We start from the raw sequence: 22,028 nt of genomic DNA on the forward strand, positions 1-22,028 counted from the left end.
TTCTTATTGATATTATTATTAACAATACTTTTAACAAATAGATATTCTTTGGAGCTTGCAATAATATTTGGTAAAGCATGTCGCCCCTACATACAGTATATAGACAAATTATAGATTTACATATTTTATTTACCACAGGAAACCCAGTGGGCTTATTTTGAAGCCTCAAAATATTGTTAAATTGTCACCAAATTAGAAAATACAAATTTGACGTACAGAAAATAATACAACCACAACAGAAAAAGGTTTGTCTGTGCTCGGTTGAGATGAACTATTTTGCCTCTGGTGGTAGAAACCAAATCCTAATGCCAACCCTAACCCCCTAACCCTAACCCAAGTCAATTCCAGAGTAAAATGTCATCTTCTGTATTTTAATCATGTGTTTTCTAACTGCGCAGCACTTTGTATTTTAACAATTTGTTTTCTGTTGAGCAGCACTTTAAAATCGTTGAAAGGTGCTCTATAAATAAATTATTTATTTATCTGTGAGATCTTGGAGAGGTAAAAAATGAAATGCACTTTTTGTTTTATTGTCGATTTTAACACACAGGCTTATCAGTAAACCGCCTGCAGAAAATCTTGATTTGTTTTCAATTTCTGATAAATGTAGACAGTGGTTCACTCACTGAAAATGCTTTGTTTGATGCCTTTAAGACAAAGTTATGTTTCAAAAGTTTAATGTCTACGGAGAAGGATTGTGCTGTAATTGATTAGTGGCAGTCCAACATGTATGAAGGTGCATCTGTTCCTTTGCTGTGACTGGATGAAACCATTAAAAATAAATTACTTACAATTACAACAAGTTGCTGCATCTGGCTTCCACTCATCCCCCACAGTAAATGCATTTGAACGATTATCAAGCTTATAAATGAGTCGACAACCTTCATAAAAAGCTGCTTTTTTATTCAACTGGTGCAACACAATAATAAGACACCAATGCCTGCATTCATACATAAGTATAATGCCATGATTGTGGTGTTCCTAGTCTCAGTTTAATGTGTTAAAAACAAATGTGACACAGGAACGTGTGTGTGAGATGTGAGTTCATGTGGTGGATCAACACGTCGGTTTCAAACACAGTGAACGTTCTCAAAGCTCAACAGTGGACTTCAGTTGTGTGTTATCAATACGAAACTGAATTGTTATTACAAGCTGATTAACTCATGAGAAAAGCTTTACAGTGATTGTATCAAGTGAGACGTAGGAAATCTGTTTTTGCTAAAAACCTCTACGCCTAAAATATTTGGAGCTTTCGTTGCATTGTACGCACCACTGACACCAGATATGAGTCTTTATCAAATAGAAAAATTCACACAGTGCTTAAGTCAAAGCAGACAGTTATACATGGATCTACATCGTGTTCGCCATCTAACAATTAAAACGCTTTCTGGCAAAAACAGTTCATACAGGCAGTTATCTTCAGACAGTAATGACTACAGTAACATATATCTGATAAAACAGGAATGACAGTAGACGACCATCGTGATCGAGGAACAGCTTGAAAAAGAAAAACCTGGATGATGAAGGTGATGTGGTCAGTTAGTAGCCCGAGGATGTGCAAACTGTGCCCGAGAGATTCGGACGTCCATAACAAGAACCTGAGAAAGTTAAAGGGATGTGTGTGTGTCTGTGAGTGTGTGTGTGCTAGCAGCACTACCTGTTAAGAAAACCAGTGTTAAAATATGTTACTGTTCTGCAAGAACTACTACATACAAAAATACAACTCTGGATAACTTGCTGTTTTTTCCTTTGCTGGTAAAAATTTAACTTGAATAAAAGAGGACAAACTGTAAAATAAAGCAAAAAAAAAAAAAAACTGTACAGAAAATAATTGTGCATTATTTCATTATAAAACCACTGTAAAATTGGTAGTCACTCTGAATCCAAAGTAAATGAAGTTCAACAAGCACCCACAGAACCCGCCCGACATTTTCAATAGAAAAAATACTCTCGCCGTACGACATTCCACTGACCCTCGCTACTCTACGTCTATTCCATTATTTCTCATGACATTTCTATGGGCCGACGATGCACGTATCAAAAGTTGTCCATCGTTACAGCTTGTTCTTAGCACTACATACTGTACAGTACCAATGCCTATCATTTATACATTCCTTACATTGTCATACTATTCTTACACAAATTCTATAATCATCTAAAAAAGTTGGTGTAATTGGTGTAAGAATATTATATGCCCCAGCATCTTCAAAAAAAAAGAAAGAAAATCAAGTAACAAACTTGACAAAAAAAAAAAAAAAAGCATATAAGACTTGTCAATAAAATTAAACTTAAATACAGAATATTGGCGACAATACTATGCCAAATGTTTTCATGATGAGTAGTGCTGGTGGGACTTTCTCCACCTATTGCAAGCCTGTGCATTACTGTATCATTCAAATAGTAAATAATAATTGTATTTCATAAGGATAAAAAAGCCCATGACGGCAAAGACTAAAAAGCAAGTCATAAAACACCGAGTGAGTGGCAGGAACTTTTCTATAAGGTTCTTTCATCATTGTCTCAGCACCGATATCAGCCCAAATATAATGACGACGACGACGAGTCCCTCGAAGAGTGCAGAGGCCATTAGAATCCCGCTACTGGTCTGCTGTTACTCAGGACATCCTCAAGGTGGCAGTGATATAATACATATATGACTGGAATGATAAGTCACGACAAGGCAGCGAGTGGTTGGCTTGTGATGCCTTGTAATGGTTCAAAATGGGCAGGCGTGTGCAGGAGTGCGCCAATGTCAGTGGTGGTGCACATGCCACATCCGACGCCATCCACACGGGCTCCCGTATGGTCTGGTCCCCCCCTCCCCCCCCTCAGTCGAGAGAGGGCTCTTGCAAGGCTGAACACTGGTCACAAAGAGGCCTCTGCGTCGTGGCCTAGACGGTTTGGTCCATCCACTATCACCAGTCAGTCTGCGATGCAAGTGTCTTTGCATTGTTTAAACACAGTCCATCATCAACATTTTAAACCTAAAAGCAGCAATTACAATCCATCAGTTCATGGAAGGAGGATAGCTTTGTGCATTGTTCAAGGGGGCGAGAGCGTTTGAGTCGTCGTTCCCGACACAATCGCTCTTCTTCTGAGGACTTTCCCAGAGCGCCGTGCATCGACTATAAAAAGTATCTGCCCCCTGTGGGTCTATTTCATGTTTCTGAGTTTATGCGCAACATGGAATCACAGTCGATTAAGCTTCTTTTGATGCTGAATTTTAGAAAAACATCTCCCCTCCTTGTCAAAGAGAAAACAAATCTCTGAGGTTGGATAGTAGATAGAATCCTCTGTGGTTAATCAAAATGTGATTTTAAATGCATCTGCTGCAGCAATGGATATAAACTACACCATGACAACAGAGACATTATTTAAATGAGGAGTCATTGGGAGGAGATCAGTCAAATGTGGAGGCAGTGAGTATGGAGCAGACAACCTTTCAATCAGTTAGTTTGTGTTTTGTATTTGAAATTTCATCCTTTTCTACAGGTTTTGTTTTCACTTCGACATTTGAAATTCACATGCCAAACAGTGTCCGGAAAATGTTAATCAACGCACTTTGATTTCACGGCGTAAAACCAAACATGAAGCAGACGGCAAGAGCAGCGAGCTGAACGCCTTTCATAGACGGTGTGTTGGATGACTGAGGGCGAGGGACGACTATCAGGCGCTCCTCTCCTCCATAGTGGGCTTGTTGCTGGGGATGGGCTGGGCCGCGTACACACTTCTACTGTGGCTGTCCACGCTTTGAAAGTAGGGGTGGCTCAGTGCCGCGAAGGCCGATATCCTCCTGGAGGGGTTGAAGGCGAGGAATTGCTGCAGAAGACAAGATGACACGAATGATCAGTTCATGTTAAACCTAATGAGAAAAACTCATATTTGGTTAATCAAGTTGAAAACAATGTTTAAAAAAAGGTGTCCACCATTAAGAGGGCCCGTCCTTGCTCGTCCATGTCTGGAATCAAGTCTTCTATGGGCTTAGGGGGCCGAGGGGGGAAGGCACTCTGTGGAAGGGCCACTTCCTGGGGCCAGTCCTCTACTGAAGGTACCCCGACAACACTGTAGGATGATAAAGATCATGAGTGCGGCTCCAGTTCAGATCTTAAATATAATATAAATGCTTACATAACTGGCAGCTTGCTTGAACGTTAATAATATAAGTAAGATAATGGTTCAGTTGAGGAAAAATGAAATGTAAAGTGTCCACACGTGATTTAAGGTCCCGAAACCATATCAGTGTGAGTCTTGACGGACTTTTCTGAGTATACAATAAAGTTTTTGGAATCTTAAATCAAGTCTAAAGAAACGTACAGGACCTCCGGAGTAGTCAGAGAAAACAGGGCCGACGTTACTTACTCAAAAATCTTTCCCAGCTGATCAACATCTGAGTTTCCTCGAAGCAGCGGCCTGGAAAATGGAAAATAAAAAGCAGTTGAGTCTGAGTACTGCTGCTGAAACATTTCCACAAGTCTATGTCTATATACAGAATATTGCACTGCTATAAACTTAATGAATAAGTTTAAAACACATATTGGCGACAGTGTGCAGCATTAGTTCAGATGTGAGCGTTGATGCCCACAGTGCACTGTGGATGACCAGACTTAAGATATAAGCTTTTGGCCCAAGGCAGAGAGGAATGTGTGACTCCGATGTGAACGTTTGAAGTGGCCGCACACTCGCCGCTCGCAGATTGCGAGGCGGCGCTGGTCGTAGAGGGGAAGGAGGGAGGGATGAAAGGAGGGTGGAGAGCGACAGCGGGGCTGCTGGTGGTTCCTGTGGCTTTGGGCCGTCTTTTGCATGCCCGTGGGCGGCCGTGCCTGCCCTGGCACCCGCACAAATTCCAGTAGTCATCATCAGCACAGGGCTGCCGGGCCACCGCACAAGGCAGAAAAAGCCTATTTATCCCTTATGTGTGTGCGTGTGTGTCTGCTTTTGCTCTCTGTGTGACTGTGTGCAGGAAAGTGGGAGGGAGAGGCGTGTGAAAGAAGAGTTGGATTATTCGAACAGAGAAAGAGTGATGGGAAATAGGCCTTCATGCTGATGTTCCTCTAAAAGGAAATGAGGAGGTGTTGCTGTTAAAGAGACAACTTACTTTGACCAACACAACTTTTAACCAAAATGAGATGAGAATCTTTAAACTAATTTCTTTCAAAATAAGAGTATGAAATGGTCTAGAAAGTGACCGACATGCCGTACACCTTTTTTCTATTGTTCTGTTTGTTTGAGATAATGAGTCACCAGCAGATGTCAATGTTATGCAGGATACTGACACCTATGTAGGTGTGCTTGTATGCATTTGTGTGTATGCATTCTGTATCCAGGCCTCAATACAGCCCAAGTGCAACCCCACTTAACTTAAGTCAGCAGCGGCTGGCTCGCCACCATGTGTTCCCTGTGTTGCAGGAAGCTTCACATAGCTGAACACCCACACTTTCCTACAGACTCAGACATTGGGATATTAGTCACTCAGGGGTATTTTGCACTTTTTTTTTAGCAACTCAATTACGTGCTTCAGATCAGGGGTGGACATGAGTTTTGATTATTCAGAAAAGTCTCAAACTAATGGAAGTCTCTGTGGGTTTATTTCTGTGGGTCTTCTTAAAACATCTGACATTTAAAAACAGGACCACACCACATACGCAGGTCTTTTGGGGTAAAGTGCTGCACTGAGGTTTGAAAGTCACTCAAGATCAGACCAAACCAGTTTTGACTGTTCCAAAGCATGTATGAAGAAGAAGAGGAAAAACATTCACCTACAGCAAAGTCATCATGCCAAAACAAGTAGGGCTGATAATTCCGAGAGGTCCATTTTTAAACCTGGAGCTGTTTGAAGGTTTGTTGGAGGGGGGATGACTGGATTCACATACAGCCGACCACTGGCATGCAAACACAATCTACATTGGAGTGCAAACTCAACAGTTGCATGCACTCAAGCAAGCACACACATGCACGCACAAAAGGGGGATCTGCACGTGCATGTGTGTGCACATACAAATGCGCATACACCCTTAGACGGATGACAGTTAAAGGAGGACTGAGAATGGGTTGGGATAGGCAGCTGAGTAACGCTTCCTTTAGTGCCAACATGGCTCTGTCCCACATTCCACTGAGACAACCTCTGGAATGTGAGCATGTGTGCATGTGAGCGTGCGTGTTTGCACGTGAGAGCGTCAATCTGTCTGGGTGGGAAATGGAGAGAAATAGAGATTGAGATTGGCTTCTTCATGTGTTAAAGCTCGAGTCAGTGTGTGGACATGTAAGTTTGTGTTTGAATTACTGTACAAATGAGCGCGTGTGTTTCTTTGTGTGCGCTGTAGAGGATTTATCAATCGAGCACCAAACTGTGAGAAAGTCAACACGGATGTTGAGCCTTTCGCGGACCATTAACGCAAGACATTCAACCTTTTCGATTGGAGGAATGTCAACAAGCATGCGCCCTCTCCCATTCACTGGAACCATGACTCACCCTGACACTATCCCAGTCATGCAGATGCAGACTTGTATGATATTTGCTCAAATTCCTTTGACAACAAGTTTCCAACTTCTCTCTACAGTACATAGTCATTAAAAGAGGTTTTTTTTACAATGGCAGGTTTGACTGTGAAAGTGGAGAAGAAGGAGCTTGAGGGGAAAAAGCTTTTGAAGTTTCATGAGTCATAAGAAAAATGTTTTGAAGTCAGATTTGCACTTTTCTGACTTGCAACTTTAGATGACAGGGTGAAAGGGGTCTGTCGCTGCTTTAATGAAGCTGCGACGTGCACTGGACAAAATATGCTTCATATATTTCAGGTTGCCTGTTTAGTCCGGTTGACAAAACCGAATATCAAAATAAAGAAAAGCAATGATGTCTACTTTGAGAAGGAACCTGCAAATTTTTGCTAAACTATTTTTTCTAAGAAAACTAAATCGGTTGTGCACCTGACATATTCACTCATTCTCACAAAAAGGACATTCAATTTTGTCATCGGACCATTTCCAGTTGGCAGTTACAGTCGGGGTTTTTTGTACTTGAGCTGTCAACGATTCTAATCTCCACTTCAACAGAATTGCAAATCAATAAAACCGTGTTTTTCTCGTCTGCTCTTGTTCCGCACTTTCCCCTCTATCGCCTCTTTCTTGTGCTTTTTTTCACTGCTGCTCCCAGGTGCCCTTTAATCTCTAACAGGTGGCCTTTTAAAAAGCCATCTTAATCACCTGCAGAGAGAGAGAGAGAGAGAGAGAGAGAGAGAGAGAGAGAGAGACTAAGAGAGAGAGAGAGAATGTTCTGTTTATCACCATCAAAGGGCCCTGCCTTGATTCCACCTTAAGGCAAAGTTGGACACACACACACACACACACTTTTTGCAGCTCATCGTGTCAGGGTAAGAGAAGAAGTACCCTACCCCAGACAGCACACACATACACACACACAGGTTGCACAGCTATCCTTATTTTCCCACTGACTTCAATTTATTGAGGACAGCCAAACCAAAACCTTATACCAAACCATAATCAATTCATCAACATCTAACCACTAAAGTTAATTAAATTAAGTCTTGCCACATTAGAGCTAGGCTTTAGTCCCCATGAGGTCTACTAGTCCTCACACACACACACACACACACACACACACACACACACACACACACACCTCTCACTGCTATCAGACAAGAGAGGATTGCCGGCAGGTTCACTTTGTGTCTGCTTTTTACAGGAACACTATTTTCTCTTTGGCACATATTAAATAGACGTTGCTGGGGTTTCATATCAGTCCCTTGTTGGCAGAAAGGAAGGGTGTTCACTTCAGGTGCCAAACATGTTATATGAGGTTTGAATGGGATTAAACATGTCTGAATATACACCCAGTCACCTTTCTATTGTATTAAATGTGAATGTGACTGTGAATACAATGACCATACTCTTACTTAACCCTACGCTACTGGAAAAACAAGCGACACAGTTAAAGAAACAAACAGGCGAATTGTAGCAACAACATTCGCAGAAAAAATAATATATCTGATAAGTTTATTACTGTAATTCATTATTGCATCTCTAAAATATCAGAATACATGTCAGTTGCTGAGAAAGACGACCACACAACTGTGAAGCTGGAGTCAAAGAATGAAGGTACGGTTGTAGTGGGAAGTGACCTATACAAGTAAAATATTATCAATAGCTTGTTTACTTGGATAAAAATCCTGCATTAAAAATCCTATATTCTATTATCCACACTGAAGCATCAGCAGCATGTTACTGTTGTGGCAGCTGGAGGTGGAGCTAGTTAGAAACAGACCTGGTCTTCTGTTAACCAATCTAAATCTACTGTAAGAGAAAACTGTCATGTGTTATCATTTTTACAGCAGGCTGCCACACATTTGCACCAACTCTGTTTGAGAAGGACAGAGTGGGGAAGGATGCACCCACATTAGTTTCCAGTGGAACAGGTTCTGTCTGGATGTCACACCGACACCAACGACCCGACTTCCAAAGAGGTGAATGTGGAAAATACTGAGAGCTAATTTTCTGGCCAATAATAATAAAAAAAACCTTTGTCTCAAATGGCTGAGAACAACTTCAATTCACCATGTTTCTGTAAGAGATTCCCTTATTTGAAGTTTTGCTAGTTTCCAGCAAGTCAGACAAAACTCTCTGATTGAGACTGACGATGGCAATGTACATTTGAGTTTAAGGGCCATATAGAATTAAAAAAAGTAAAGTCAAAGGGAAGACAGTCATAATATTACAAGAATGCTGTTTAATCAACTGTGATGAATTATGTCATAATTAAATTTAAAAAAAAGTTACATTACAAGAATAAAGTTATAATTTAACAAGAATAAAGTCATAATATTACAAGAATGATGTTTAATCAACTGTGATGAATTAAGTCATAATTAAATAAATAAAAAAATTATATTACAAGAATAAAGTTATAATTTAACAAGAATAAAGTCATAATATTATGAGTAAAGCCGTGATAATTCAAGATTCAAGTCTGAATACTATGAGAGTAACGTCAAGATTTTATGAGAATAAAGTCATAATATTACAAGAATAAAGTTATAATTTAATAAATATAAAGCCGTCATATTACAAGAGTAAAGTTGTAAGTTATTGAGAGAATGATATTTCAAGAACAAAAATGTCAGAAATGGATCCAAACTGGATCTAAGATCTCACTGTTTCTTTAGAAAGCGTCTGCTGTCATTGTACTGCACCTCTCACGTAATTTTCGCTCGTCTGCATTCTGCATGACAACACAATCGCTTCACCTCGTGTTGCCCTTTGCCTCTTTACATTCCCACTGAGCTCCACGTGCACAGTGCAGAGTGCTGGCTGAGTGTGGCTGTGCATGTCTGGGTGTGAGGACGGTTTTTAGAAGGAAGCATAAACTACAGGCAGGGCTGCTCTTCCTGGCACTAAGCCTTACCTCAAAGAAACCGTTCTTATCTGCTCCAACAGCACACCAGCATAAGCTGGCTGGGTCCCCGCTCATTGGATTAAAAGACACATTTCTAAAACACACAATGCGTGATAGAACGTTAGATTGATGCCACAATGTTAAGATTTGTCTCTATGCCCTGGAGGAGTCCTTTTTTCTTGCATAAGCAGGCAGTTGAAGTTTTTTTTGGTACGTTATTAGCCTGGCTCTCCAGTGTGAAGTTCGTTAGACCACAAACTGACAAATACCTAGACCGAGAAGCTGAATGGTGACTCGCAATGCTGCGACCACAGCAGGCAGCCTGTCATTGCTGGAGTGGTACGATAAGGCAACTGAAATGTGATTCCTCAATGCTCACAGGGGCATCTGACAGGTGGCATTTAAGGAAACGGCGACAAGTTTAAGCAACACCCAAATAACTGATCCTGTTATGATGACAGTTGGGTTTTTAACGGGAAAATACAAGTTTAAGTGATCCGATCAGAGGAGGGCAGCTCTGAGGACAGCTGTGAACGCAACCAAATGCGATCCGATCCCCTTCATGGCTGGTCTGGGACACACGTGGCAAACACAGACTGTATATGAAGATGGACGACATGACAGTTCCCGAAAGTGAAGCCAGAGTGTTTCGATCGCCACCTGGTGGCTGATTGCAGTAGAGGTCATAAATCCTGCCTGCCCCATGTTAGTTGATGGGGCATGGACCAAACAGAAAAGTAAAATAAATTTTCATTTTTTTCCCCCCATTTTATGATAGTTTGGGTCGTTCAAGTAACCATTTTCTGGCAAATTTGGTCTCAATTAGTTATTGGATGCTGTAAGAACATGGTAAAACATCATGATTGACAACTGAGACTGACTCCCTATTGGTCGAGCATGTGTATTGGTGGGACTTCGCTATCGCAGCTCAATTCTCTGATCAACACTGTGCAGAATCCAAAATAAAAGATAGTGACTTTCGAATAAAGGGTGTTTTAGCTTCTCTCTGGATAGTGGGGGGGATTGGATTCATATCGTTCATCTTTATATACAGTCTTTGATGGGAATATACTTTCAGCTGCGTGAATGCTAATGCATCCCGACTCAGACGGGCCACAAACAGCATAATTTGGTCATTGCAAACATGCGTTCTTTTGCATATAGAGCAAGGAAGTGGAATCCTATCACAACAGACATACTTAGGGCCATCTACAAGTGATTGGTTCACTCAGGACAGACGTTAACACTGCGTCTGAACTGGGCCCTGGTCTCACTGATATGAGTAGGTATATATCCAGTGTATGGACATGCCTTTGCTAGATATAGAGCCAGCTTGTATGTGGCAGACACAAGTTTATGTATGTTTCGTTTCCCAAAAATCAGTCATCAGCAGCTGAGGTGTAAATGTCAAGTGTAATTGTGAAAGCAGAAGACAGAGGATACTGCAGTGGGGGACTGAGGGGGTAATTTGAAAACAATGGCATGTGAATAGTGAGTAGTGGTAGGTGGTTCCAGACATTTTAAATCTCTGCCCGCATCTCCAAGTTTTTCTGCTGTATTTCCCCAGATCTAACAGGTCTGGTGTCTGAGGGACGCTTTCCCCAATGGGAAAAAGAGCCAAGGCAAATCGGAGCTTTCTCTAAGACATGTTTCCATGTTTTCCTCCTTCATCTTCTTGGGCTTTCCAAGAAATCCATTCTAAATTCACTGATAAGACCAAACGGGTATCAAACTGTGTCTCTGTGATTTTTTTTTGTTTGATATTTCAGTCAAAATAGTTTGCTCTGTGTGTTCCCTGCAGCTCTCACCTTCTCCTGAACATCTCAGCAAAGATGCAGCCAACGCTCCACAGGTCCACTGGTGTAGCGTAACTGGACTGGAGCAGCACTTCTGGGGCTCTGTACCACAGTGTCACCACCTACACACACACAGCAGAAACCAATTGAGACACAATTGTTAAAGTTTACATGCAGAGACACACACGGACATCTCTTATAGTAAGTCACTGTCTAGGAAGGGGTCTTTCTCTCACTCCCTCACACACACACACACGCCCTCACTCACACAGTAATGCTTCTCTGTTCCCATCTTAGGCTTATGCAAGATATGAAATCATATCTGGCAGGACACAATTCCCTGCTCCTGTTTTGGTGTAACCACATCACACAGTCTTTCCACATTTATCCACCAGGGACACGCAATACTGTACATATACAGCATTATATATAAGTTTATTGAATGCGCTTCCTATTACAACAATGAACAATATATATCAGTTTACTGGTCTTCTTGAAGAGATAATGGATCAACTTTGGCATCAACAATCCCATCCTTCCTCTTCCTCCTGCCAAAATAGAAAAAAAAACTTCCTGTTTTGCATCAAGCGACCGCACACCCACCTGAGGTATAACGATGGCCATTTTGTGCCAATTAGCCCTGAGCATGGTTTCCAAATTTGTCCCTGTAACTCTATTTGGAGCTATGTGTGTGTGTGTGTGTGTGTGTGTGTGTAGCCATGGCCTGCAGGAAAGCAGCAGCATTGTTAACAGCTACAGTAGGGAAAGCCTCCAGACAAAACTCACTGACCCCTAGTATGAGAGTGGACCGGTTCCAGGTGCTTTCCTTAACTCCAGATTTTTCCAGCAGCTTTTGGCTGCAGTCCCCCCTCCAGGCTCTGCAGAGCACTTATCGGGATCTCAGAGTCGGAGGTGAGTGTTTGTAAGCAAAGCGTGTGTCGTGTCACATAGATATCTTTAATCAGAGGCTCGGACTCTCTGCAGGGATATGAGGACACGGTGCCCTCATTAGATGTTATCCACAAGCTCGTATGGGTAATGTGAGGTCAGTATCTTGAACAGGATGTTCATGGCCAAATATGAACTATTAAAGAGGGAAGCAGGTCCTCGCTTATGTGCTCAAGTGCCTCATGAGGAGTTAGATGGAGTCAGCACTTGCATAACTTTATGGTTCACAGGCTTTTGGACATGATTCTTTCACTAGGGGCGGATGATGACTTCAGTATTACATGTGTTGATCAGTGGTTTTAATCCTGTCCAAAGAACACGTGTGTGTGATTTTTCTCCCTGGTCTTTAATAAGTGTACTTGTTGGTCCTTCCCATTGGCAGAAAGCAAAGCTAGCTGTGCTGCTCTATGGCAATACATGCATAGTCAGGTCGTCCACTTTGTTCAACACTGAGACAACAACTATAACATTTATTGCCAAATTATTTATTTTTCCCCAGACATTTGTCTTTTTATAGACATAAAACCCTTAGGTAGGGTTAGTTCTTGTGCACCAGTGGTAGCACCATAGACTGTGTATAAAGACTTCCTCTCAATATCCAGACATAAAGCCTAATATTTGTTTCTAGTAGCTATCAGAGGATGGAGCCACTGTCTCAAAGTACCAACCAATCGTGAGTCAGTCTGAGCTGTCGATCACGTTTCACCCCAAATTCTTATGGCATCGAATAACAAAATATTACCAAACACCTCTTTTTGAGTACTTTGCTCCATGTCCCATCAACATACATGAAGGAGCCAGGTTTTAGAGCTGAAGCCAGATCAAAACACTTTGGCTTCACTTTTGGAAAGCCCTCATACTTTATATACAGTTTATGGATTGTGCCCATGTTCGAATAAAACACTCACATTTGAAAAATATTAATATTTAATCCATTGCTAAAATAATAAACTTAAGATGTTTGCTTTACAGTTTCAGAGCAGAAACACATCATTGACCGGCATGGAGGGAGATTTGGTAAAAATTTAAATTGCATGCCAAAAAGGAACCTGATAACATTTATGTCTCAATGTGCAAACTGTGTGATGAAGTTAAGAGCATCTGGTGTTGATACTTACATCAGCATTGTGAGGCTGCCCGCAGCAAAATCTAATGTTTGAGATCAAAGTAAGCGCTCTGCAGATATTAAGCGTCTTGTAAAATGTCAGGTGTAGTCTGGATTAATGTGTGCCTGCATCATTATCTGTAGATACTGAGCAGAAACGTCTTTTCTAGCACATTTACAGTGTAATCGGTAACATCGGTGTTGTTACAAGGTTCATACCTGGTGGGAAGTGTTCCACGCCGCAGCATCCCATATTGTCATGAGCATGATTTCATTCTGATGTTAACATTACGTTTAAAGCGGCACTGTGTCGTGCACCACAGATAAGGAAACTGAAAAAAACAAAACAAAAAGAATACAAATATTTCAGGATGAAAAAAGAAGAACACGCTGAAGATGTCAACAAGACGATGGGATTCAAGAGCTCTATGGCCTGATGCCAGCTTCGATGTGCTATGAACAAAAACACCTGATTTCTGCAGCAGAAGTTTTGTATTCATTTGTGCATTTCGTCAGACAAGACATGTGGTAGTTAAACTGTCTGCCCTGATCATTTGAAAGTAAAAAGATTATGTTTTTTCACAGTAATGTCAACAATACTATAAAAGGTAAAGATTTAATAAGCCAAGTGACAAAGAAAACATTTATTCTTGCAGTATACTCCTAACGGCCTTTGGCAGCAGCTTAAGTACCAACAATGAGTTAAGTTACCAGGCTCTGGGGCATTATTTTATTACCCACCTGCCCCAGAATTCAATGCAACAGGGGCTCCATTCATAATTACAGAGTAAGGGGGGAGTCATTGAGTTAAACCTACAATCTGACCAAACATTACCCCAAGCTGGAATTCTTGAGCCAGGCGCTCAACACACACTGATAAGAAGAATAAAAAGTTCAGTCATATTTCTTTTTTCTTCTAAACTGAATGACGCTATTAATAGAGCCCGCGGGCTGCAGTTTGCAGATGTGTGACACTTTCTCATCTCCTGCTTCCTGCTTTAGTGGAAATAGCCGCGATGTGTCGGCCGAGACACGTGACCAGAAGTGAGACGCACGCTCTCAGAATGAACAGAGAACAGTAAAACCTCAAAGAAAAACATGAATGGGAGTTGAGTGGCTGGCCCTCAAGTCAGGCAACGAAAACTGAAGACTGCATAGTTTAGATTTTATTACACTTCTTTGATTTTATCTGTAAGTTTTCTGCATGTGCTTAACTTAATATCTATTTTGAACACACAACAATTTGTTTCAATGTTACCAGAAAAGACATGGCACGTGAAAATGATGCCTTTTCGTCTTTTAAAATGAGGATGGAAGCATAAATGACTCTATGTCCCAATCGACAGCTTCCTGTGAGTCTTGCAGCTAAATGCATATGACTTCAGTTAAGTGCACAGATGCTGAAGCTCTGCACGGTCTGAGGTCAGGGCTCTTACGAACACATGAGCCTTCTAGGAAGAACCGCAGATGTAGAACTCGGGGTATCTTCAACACAGAGTTATTCGAAAACCACAAGTGCAGATTAGGGCATGTATACACACACACACACACACACACACACATATATATATTTATATATATATAATCACGCAGTCCTACAAGTGCATGTACTCATATGCTGGAGGACAGACATGTTTATTGCAATCTGAAATGACACCCCAACTATATATATAATATATATTTATTTATTGTGTGGGGCTCATTAAGATTATTTTATGAATGAGACATTTGAGGCTCTAGCTACACAGACACCACTATAGTAATAATAAAAGTAATAGGAATAATTTGGTAGCAGGGGATAATGAAACTAGAGGTCATAAGCCTTTGTGAACACTTCTCACTTACAGAAAAGTACTAACCATTAACTATCTATGAACAAAACTATTTTCTGAGGAGGGAAGTTTCAGGGTGATCAGTTTCATTTCCAAAAAGTCTCACCCTTTTCTCCCCACCTCTCTCCTGCAATCTCCTGTTCATTCTCTACACAATCATCCTTCCCTGTCTGTTCCTCTAAGCCGCTGCGTCTGTAAGCAGTTGGACAGCCTCTTATGTCTACGAATGCACTTTGATCATACACTCACATCTGTTATACCAAATATCTGAAAAGAATATTACCCTGGCAAAAAGAACATGCTCCGAGCTAAGGCCTAACCACACGTCCTCTTACAGGGAGATGATAACAACACGTAGAAGGATATAATAAGAAAAAGGACATGCTCCAGTTGCAAAGTTGCTTTTCTCTGTCCTTTTCCTTCCTCTTCTTCTGACCACGTTTGCATTCCTTCTCCCTCACCCCTCTGATTCTCTGTTCTGCTTCACATATCCCTTCATTACCCTCTCCCTCCTCCGTCCATGCAGGCTGCATGAACAGACACACATATAAGTGTGCAGGACAGAGAGACAGTGAGTCAGCCTTAAAAGTGCACGACACAGCATTTTTGCTCCCAGGTCATGCAGCCGCTTTGCATTTTCTCCCCCCCACCCATCACCCTCTCTTCCCCTCCTCGTGGCTAAAGTAAAAGCTGGAGGTGGTCAGATAAAGCCGGGGGAGGAATAAAAAAAGGGAGAGTTGGAGTTGAGGGAGAAGGAGAGTGTGAGAGGCTGACTCCAGATTAAAGGACAACATTCTGGAAATTCCTTTCTGCTGAGAGCATCCTCCCCCTCCTCCCCCGCACTCCCCCACGGCCACGCTCTCCTCTGTTTTGTGGAGGAAATGGCCTCTCCTGCCCCAGAGGACCTCCAGACCTCCTGGGCTGGACCTCCAAGCCTGCCTGACATCCAGCATCCGGACCTGTGCCACCACCACTGACGCTAAGGGAGGAGCGTGTGACAATGGGAGTGCATGCATGTGAGCGTGGGGGCATTTGGTTTGTGTTATGTGCATGTTGCATGTGACTGGGAGAGCACCTGCTTTTTGCCTGGGTGAAAGTGCATGGACACCAAATGCTTTTGTTAGAGTGTCTGTGAATGTATGCAAGTTATCTGGAGCATGTGTTTGATGTTTGAAAGGGTCAAGTTAATTTTATTGAGGATTTAGTTCAGTTTAGTTCAATGATTAGAAATTAGTTTCCCTAAATTATTGAGGTCTGGAGCACACGGCAGCATCTCAAGGGTTTGGCTTAGTTATTCAGAAGTAGAACGACAATAAAGACTTTTCTATACTACTCTGTAAGAAAACCAAAAAGCTGAGACAGATCAATCAGAATCAGAGACTCCAAAAAGAATGCTTTTATGGTTAACATCCAATAGAAGAGAAACATCCAGCCACCTTGCAGTCCAAAGGTAACTAAATCTATGTAAAGCTCACTAATTGTATGTTGTCTTTGTTTAAACCAGTAAAACCAGACTTTTTCAAGCTTAAGGTAGAGATAATTTAGATGTTGTCTCCAGTTTTGAGTCTTAAAGCACAGCCAAGGCAACCACCTGCTGGCTCCAGTTTCATATTTAGTGTACAGACGTGTTAAACAATTAATTTGAACTGCTTCAAACTCATTATCAATTCTGCTTGTCTGACCACTTGTATTTTTGCAACAGCGATTATGTAAGTAAGTAAGGTTTCTGATGTGTTGGTTTCTAGTGCGTCTGTAACATCCCACATTTCTCACCAGGGGAAACATAACAGAATGGCAAACTCATACACTGGCGATGGGATAGAAGTCCATCACCTATTTAGTGGATATACCCACGTTTAAAAAAAAAATTGTATACCTGCTAATTTTGGTGTAAATGAAGTAAAAGAAAATAAGACCCATATTGTAATAAGTATGAATTATTCTTAAAATCATTGGCAATTTGTAAGGAACACACATTCCTTCACCCCCAGTGCCGTGACAAAAGAGTTTTCCTGTCACTCTCCCTTCTCAGTGACCCGATGCCACGAGGATGACTGAGGCCAGGGCTCAGGGCTGCAACACCGGAGGCTCTGGGGCTGATGGAGCTTGGCCAGGGGCCCATGTTTACATTCTCTCTCGCTGAGGAAAGCCAGGATAAAAGAGCACCACTGCACGCATGCACGCATGCACGCATGCACACACGCACACGCAAACGCAAGTACTTTAAATGCACCGGAGGCCAAATTGTTGTTGTAATCGAATCAATGAGAGCATGATTGGAAGTTTCAACTTAAAGCAGTTACTGAATAATAAGGAACAAAACTGCAGATCGGTTAATTCTCTCAGATGAATAGCTCCACTGTTCCATGCTCCGAGTCTTAAGCTGGAATTTGATAACATTTCTGAAGGAATCCGCCGCTAATTAAATTCGTCCTAAGTGAATCCCAGGAGAAAGACTACGGACTGTATAGGCAGGCCACATATGGGAGAAGCAGCGGATGTTATAATAATAATATGAGCAAAACTATGCACTCTGAGAGTACAGTGGAGCTATGGCTGTGATGTTGTGTCTCCTGAGAGGCCCCATTCGACGCTCCAGCAGTCAGCCATGTTGTAAACACCATTATTCCACTCCTCCCCACACTTTCCCCTCTTTTTCTGCAAAAAGGACAATTTACAGTCGCAACAATGCCGCTGCACCGGGCCAAGAAAGGACATAAGTTGAGAAAAGAGGGACAGAGAAGATTTAAGAGAGAGAGAGCAAGATGAAGGGGGAAAGGTAGACTGAGAGAGGGGGGGGAACAGAGCGAGAAGTGCAAGAGCAGCACACAAACTGTATACAGTAAAACAAAAAAAAGGGGCACCACAACTGTTGCCAAAGTATGCACAGCGTACAGGAATGCAGCATGGGGCCCTCGGCGAGCGAAACAAAGACAGCACAGTCAGAGGCTCTCTCTCCCCAGTGCTACCACATCCGCACATCATTAGCTGGAAAATTCCTGATATATGCTGTAATTTTTTCTCTTTTTTTTTTTCTTCCTCTTCCTCTTGCCGTTGCTGGTACAGACAAGGCTTTAATATCCAGATGCAGTGTGTGTGTGTGTGTGTGTGTGTGTGTGAGAGAGGGAGAGAGAGAGGGAATGCACGTGCACACACTGATCAGTACCCTCTCTGCTGCCAAGAGACGATCAACAATTAATACAGTGTATTGTAATGTGAGTGTGTGTTGGGAGACACAGGTTCGGCTCTGTGCATGTGAGATTGTGTGTGTACGCATTAACATTTATAACAATGTATGTGATTGAATGTGCTTATGTGCAGTGTATCCCTGTGTGTATGTGTGTGTTTGCTCATGTCAATTTGGGGCCAGCCCCTTTGCTCCAGCCGGCTGCAGTCAAAGCATAGAGGATGACTTTTCCTTTTTTTCCCCATGCAGAGCCATTTGAGGAGATATCTAAACATTCCCAGAGAGCGCTGCACGTGCTCCCCTGCGTGCAGTGCAAGGGTTTCCCCCCTCTCCCTTGCCCTACTGCTGCCTTTCTGTCTTTCCTCCTTCCTTCTCTTTCTTTCCGCCGGTAGAGTAGAAACACATTGTATAGCAGAAGAGCAGATTCACAGACACGAGTGTCCAGTTCATCCTTGGTCATCACAAAGAAGCTTTTTTTAAGATGGTAAAAACCTTAATTCCCGAGAATGCAGTTTGCCCTTATCTGCAATATTGTCACTTAATTGTAAGATTTTCAAAACACGCCACAAGTGAGAAAGCACAAATCTTTGTTTTCCCCGAACACTGGTCTTTGTATTTAAACAAGAGCCCAAAAAATAGGAAACACCTCCACGGTGAGAACAGAGATCCAGAGTGAATCAGATCCGACTCTTGAAAGCTTTGTATTGTTGCTCTGCTGCTGGCATGAGGGCAGGAAATCTGGTTTCAATTTGTTTAATGTCGTCTGAGATATGAGTGTCTTATTTTGTTGAACGTGGTGGGAGGGCTTTAAGTAATGGGGACGTGGGTGGAAGAATTGGGAAAATACCGTTGATAAGGTGACAATCTAACTCCCCGGCTTGTCACCAACCTACTGGAAACTATGACAGTGAATAAAAGAGGTTATACCAGGAAATACTACTCAAATAGATAATAATGGAGATAATAATATTTGGTTCTGTTGGTCATACATAGGAAAACAAGATTTCAATGAGTTGTAACGATCTCTTTAGCTATCATGTCCCTCCATGACTTAGCTCAGATGCAAAATATCAACAATTTATCAAAATAAAAGATTATTTATTAAAATACATCTCGTCATCTCTTGCTAATTATGGCAACCCCTTCGTTTACTTCGGCTCCAAACTAGAAAAACACAAGTCACTAACATAAGTCTGCTGGCATTCACCTTGAGTTTTCTAAATCCAATTTGACAAGCAAATCAATGCACATGACATGCATGAGAGTAGGACCTAATGGGTTTCATGGGACCATCCATTCATCTTCATATTATAATGGTTGCCAATGTGTGAATGGTGGAGTGTGTTTTGAAACGGACACATGACCTAAACTTTACTCCGTGTGAGAGTTAATGTGAGACTGTAGCAGGAACATATCCAGAAAATTCAAAGCAAACCCATGGGCGTGTTGATGACGTCTCTAACATGCCATGGACGTGAAATTTTTTAAAATTAAAAGTATACAAATATGTCAGTTTGAAAAAGAGGAGCTGTACACGTGAACATTGAAAGAAGATGAGAATCGAGTCTTTGGTGATAAGGGCCTGGCATCAATGTACTGCAAACAAAAACGTGATTCCCGCGGCAGAACCTATGCGTCATGTCCTGCCTCCTGAATGCTCCAGAAATATTCCTGATGTTGTGAATGCGTCTGACCTGCACAATCTCTTGCTGCTTTCCTCACATGTTAAAAAACAAATGCTGGAGCTAAAAGTCGAGACATGGTTCATATCTGAAAACGTCATTAGATACATCTTCGAAGAGCATCTTGAAGAAAGCTATCACTGTTATTTACATACTGTTCAGATTAATATCTTTGCTGTGCACTAATGTGACGAGTGGCAATGCAAGAAGCAGCTGACTGGTTGGAAAGCAGGGCTTATGAACTTGAGTTCTCGGGACGACATCCTAGTTAATTCTCACAAACCTAAGAGCAAGTAATCACTCTTGGACCAAAAGCTTAGAAACCCTAAACATTAAGCTGAGTCCAATTAAGATGATGGAACGTTAAAAAAAATGAATTGATCAAACCCAATTCTGCAGCAGTATTTAAATAATAAGTCATGTTTTAACTCTTTACACAAAGGAATTTCTTTGATGCGGCAAACTCTTGGGTTGTATTTTGAACAAACATTTGCTGTAGCATTTACTCAGAATTCAAATGACATCAAAAGAAAATGTTTTTCCCTCAAGTGCTTTAGCAGGAATGGGGCCTCGGTGAGACGGCCCGAGAAAAGATCCTTCTCCACTCTTATTCTGGTATGTCACATTAACCCATCAGCTTCTCCCATCTGCCCGTCACTCACGCCAGCACAATGAAGCTGTAGGCCAGACTGGGGTCATTAAAAAACCATCAACAAAGCAACAAACCCTGAGGGACTTGGCAGGGGCCGCCTAATCTGGACCCCTGTACCAACCCAATGGGTGGTCTCTCTCTCTCTCTCTCTCTCACTCTCTCTCTCTCTCTCTCTCTCTCTCTCTCTCTCTGGGAGGGTGAAGTATGTAAAACATGGCAGGTGAGCGGTTTCGATAAGGCCATCAGTGAAACACAACCATAGCAAAAGCACCACGACTCCACAGGTTTTTTTTGTTTTTCTTATATATACACACCCAGACCACATTTTTTGTCAGTGACATATGAACACACCAGCTCGCTGCTATGTGAGAAAGCGAATTCATCACAAAACGAGAAGTTCAACAGTCATCAGCAGAAATGTACGGGTGCAACTTTAAGCAAGAAGAAAAATAAATGAGAAGAGAGGAGAAAGGGACAATTTCTGGTAACGTTATGCAAATGCTCTCTCCGACTGTCACATCATTCTAGAGGTGCAAAATGATTCACCATGAAAGTGAGACAGAAGAGTCGCATTCGCTTAGGCAACAGCATTTCTGCAAAAGCCCATCTGTCTGCCAGTAACGGTGGCATTAGGTGACTAAATAAGTAACTGCTGGGCTGTTGGGCAAAGGGGAAGATCCTCTTAAAAAGTGTGTGTGTGTGTGTATGTGCTCTGTTTACAGTGTAGATTATAAGCTTTTATTAGCAAGAGGAAACAATGAATGGAGACTGTGTGTGTGTGTGTGTGTGTGTGTGTGTGTGTATGTGTGTGTGTGTGTGTGTGTGTGTGTGTGTGTGTGTGTGTGAGAGAGAGTTGGAGAGATAGGGGGATTCCAGCAAGAACATTCATCCGGAACCAAAGATCCTGTGCTCACGTTGCATGCATGCATGAAATCACACTCACACACACACACACACACACACACACACACACCCTCCATCTAATTTTTGTGGCCCAATCTGTATGACCAAGGAAGGAAAAAAGTGTGTCTTTATATGTTTTGTGCGATATCTGTCACTCATATCCAAAAGGTGAAATCCCGGGTAAGCATTCTTTCCTTGACTAAAATAAAATGTGTCCCCTGTTGATTTATAAGCGAAGTAGACACAGCACTTGTGCTGAATATTGTGTAACTCTACAAACTTCTGGGTTAGGTACCACTTCCTCTGAGACGGAGTTGTGCATTATCACCAATCAGAGTGATGAATGACTCACATTAACAGGGTGGATACAAATCTTAATCATAAAAAATTACCCTTGATAATAATACTGAGAAACTGCGACCTGGACTAAAATCACACGTTATTCAAACTAAGAAAAAACTTGAAAAAATGTGAAATAAACAACTGACAATCAATGAATCATAAGATTTGTATCAGTACA

At 41.8% G+C, this 22,028-nt stretch overlaps 1 protein-coding gene across 2 annotated transcripts in view; it reads right to left on the reverse strand.

Annotated features, from left to right (window-relative positions):
• Positions 1-882: 882 nt before the first annotated feature.
• The window catches only part of cdk6 (cyclin dependent kinase 6), a 36,397-nt gene continuing 15,251 nt past the window's right edge, over positions 883-22,028 (reverse strand). For both annotated transcript variants that reach the window (XM_020090956.2, XM_069516203.1), the window contains 4 exons: positions 11,212-11,321; positions 4,360-4,410; positions 3,927-4,062; positions 883-3,819 (listed from right to left, as the gene is read on the reverse strand). In XM_020090956.2, coding sequence (XP_019946515.1) covers positions 3,667-3,819; positions 3,927-4,062; positions 4,360-4,410; positions 11,212-11,321 — 450 coding nt within the window. In that variant the 3' untranslated portion in view covers positions 883-3,666. The remainder of the gene's footprint in view (positions 3,820-3,926; positions 4,063-4,359; positions 4,411-11,211; positions 11,322-22,028) is intronic.

Source organism: Paralichthys olivaceus, chromosome 20 (assembly GCF_024713975.1).
Source record: "Paralichthys olivaceus isolate ysfri-2021 chromosome 20, ASM2471397v2, whole genome shotgun sequence".
Lineage (NCBI taxonomy): Eukaryota > Metazoa > Chordata > Actinopteri > Pleuronectiformes > Paralichthyidae > Paralichthys > Paralichthys olivaceus.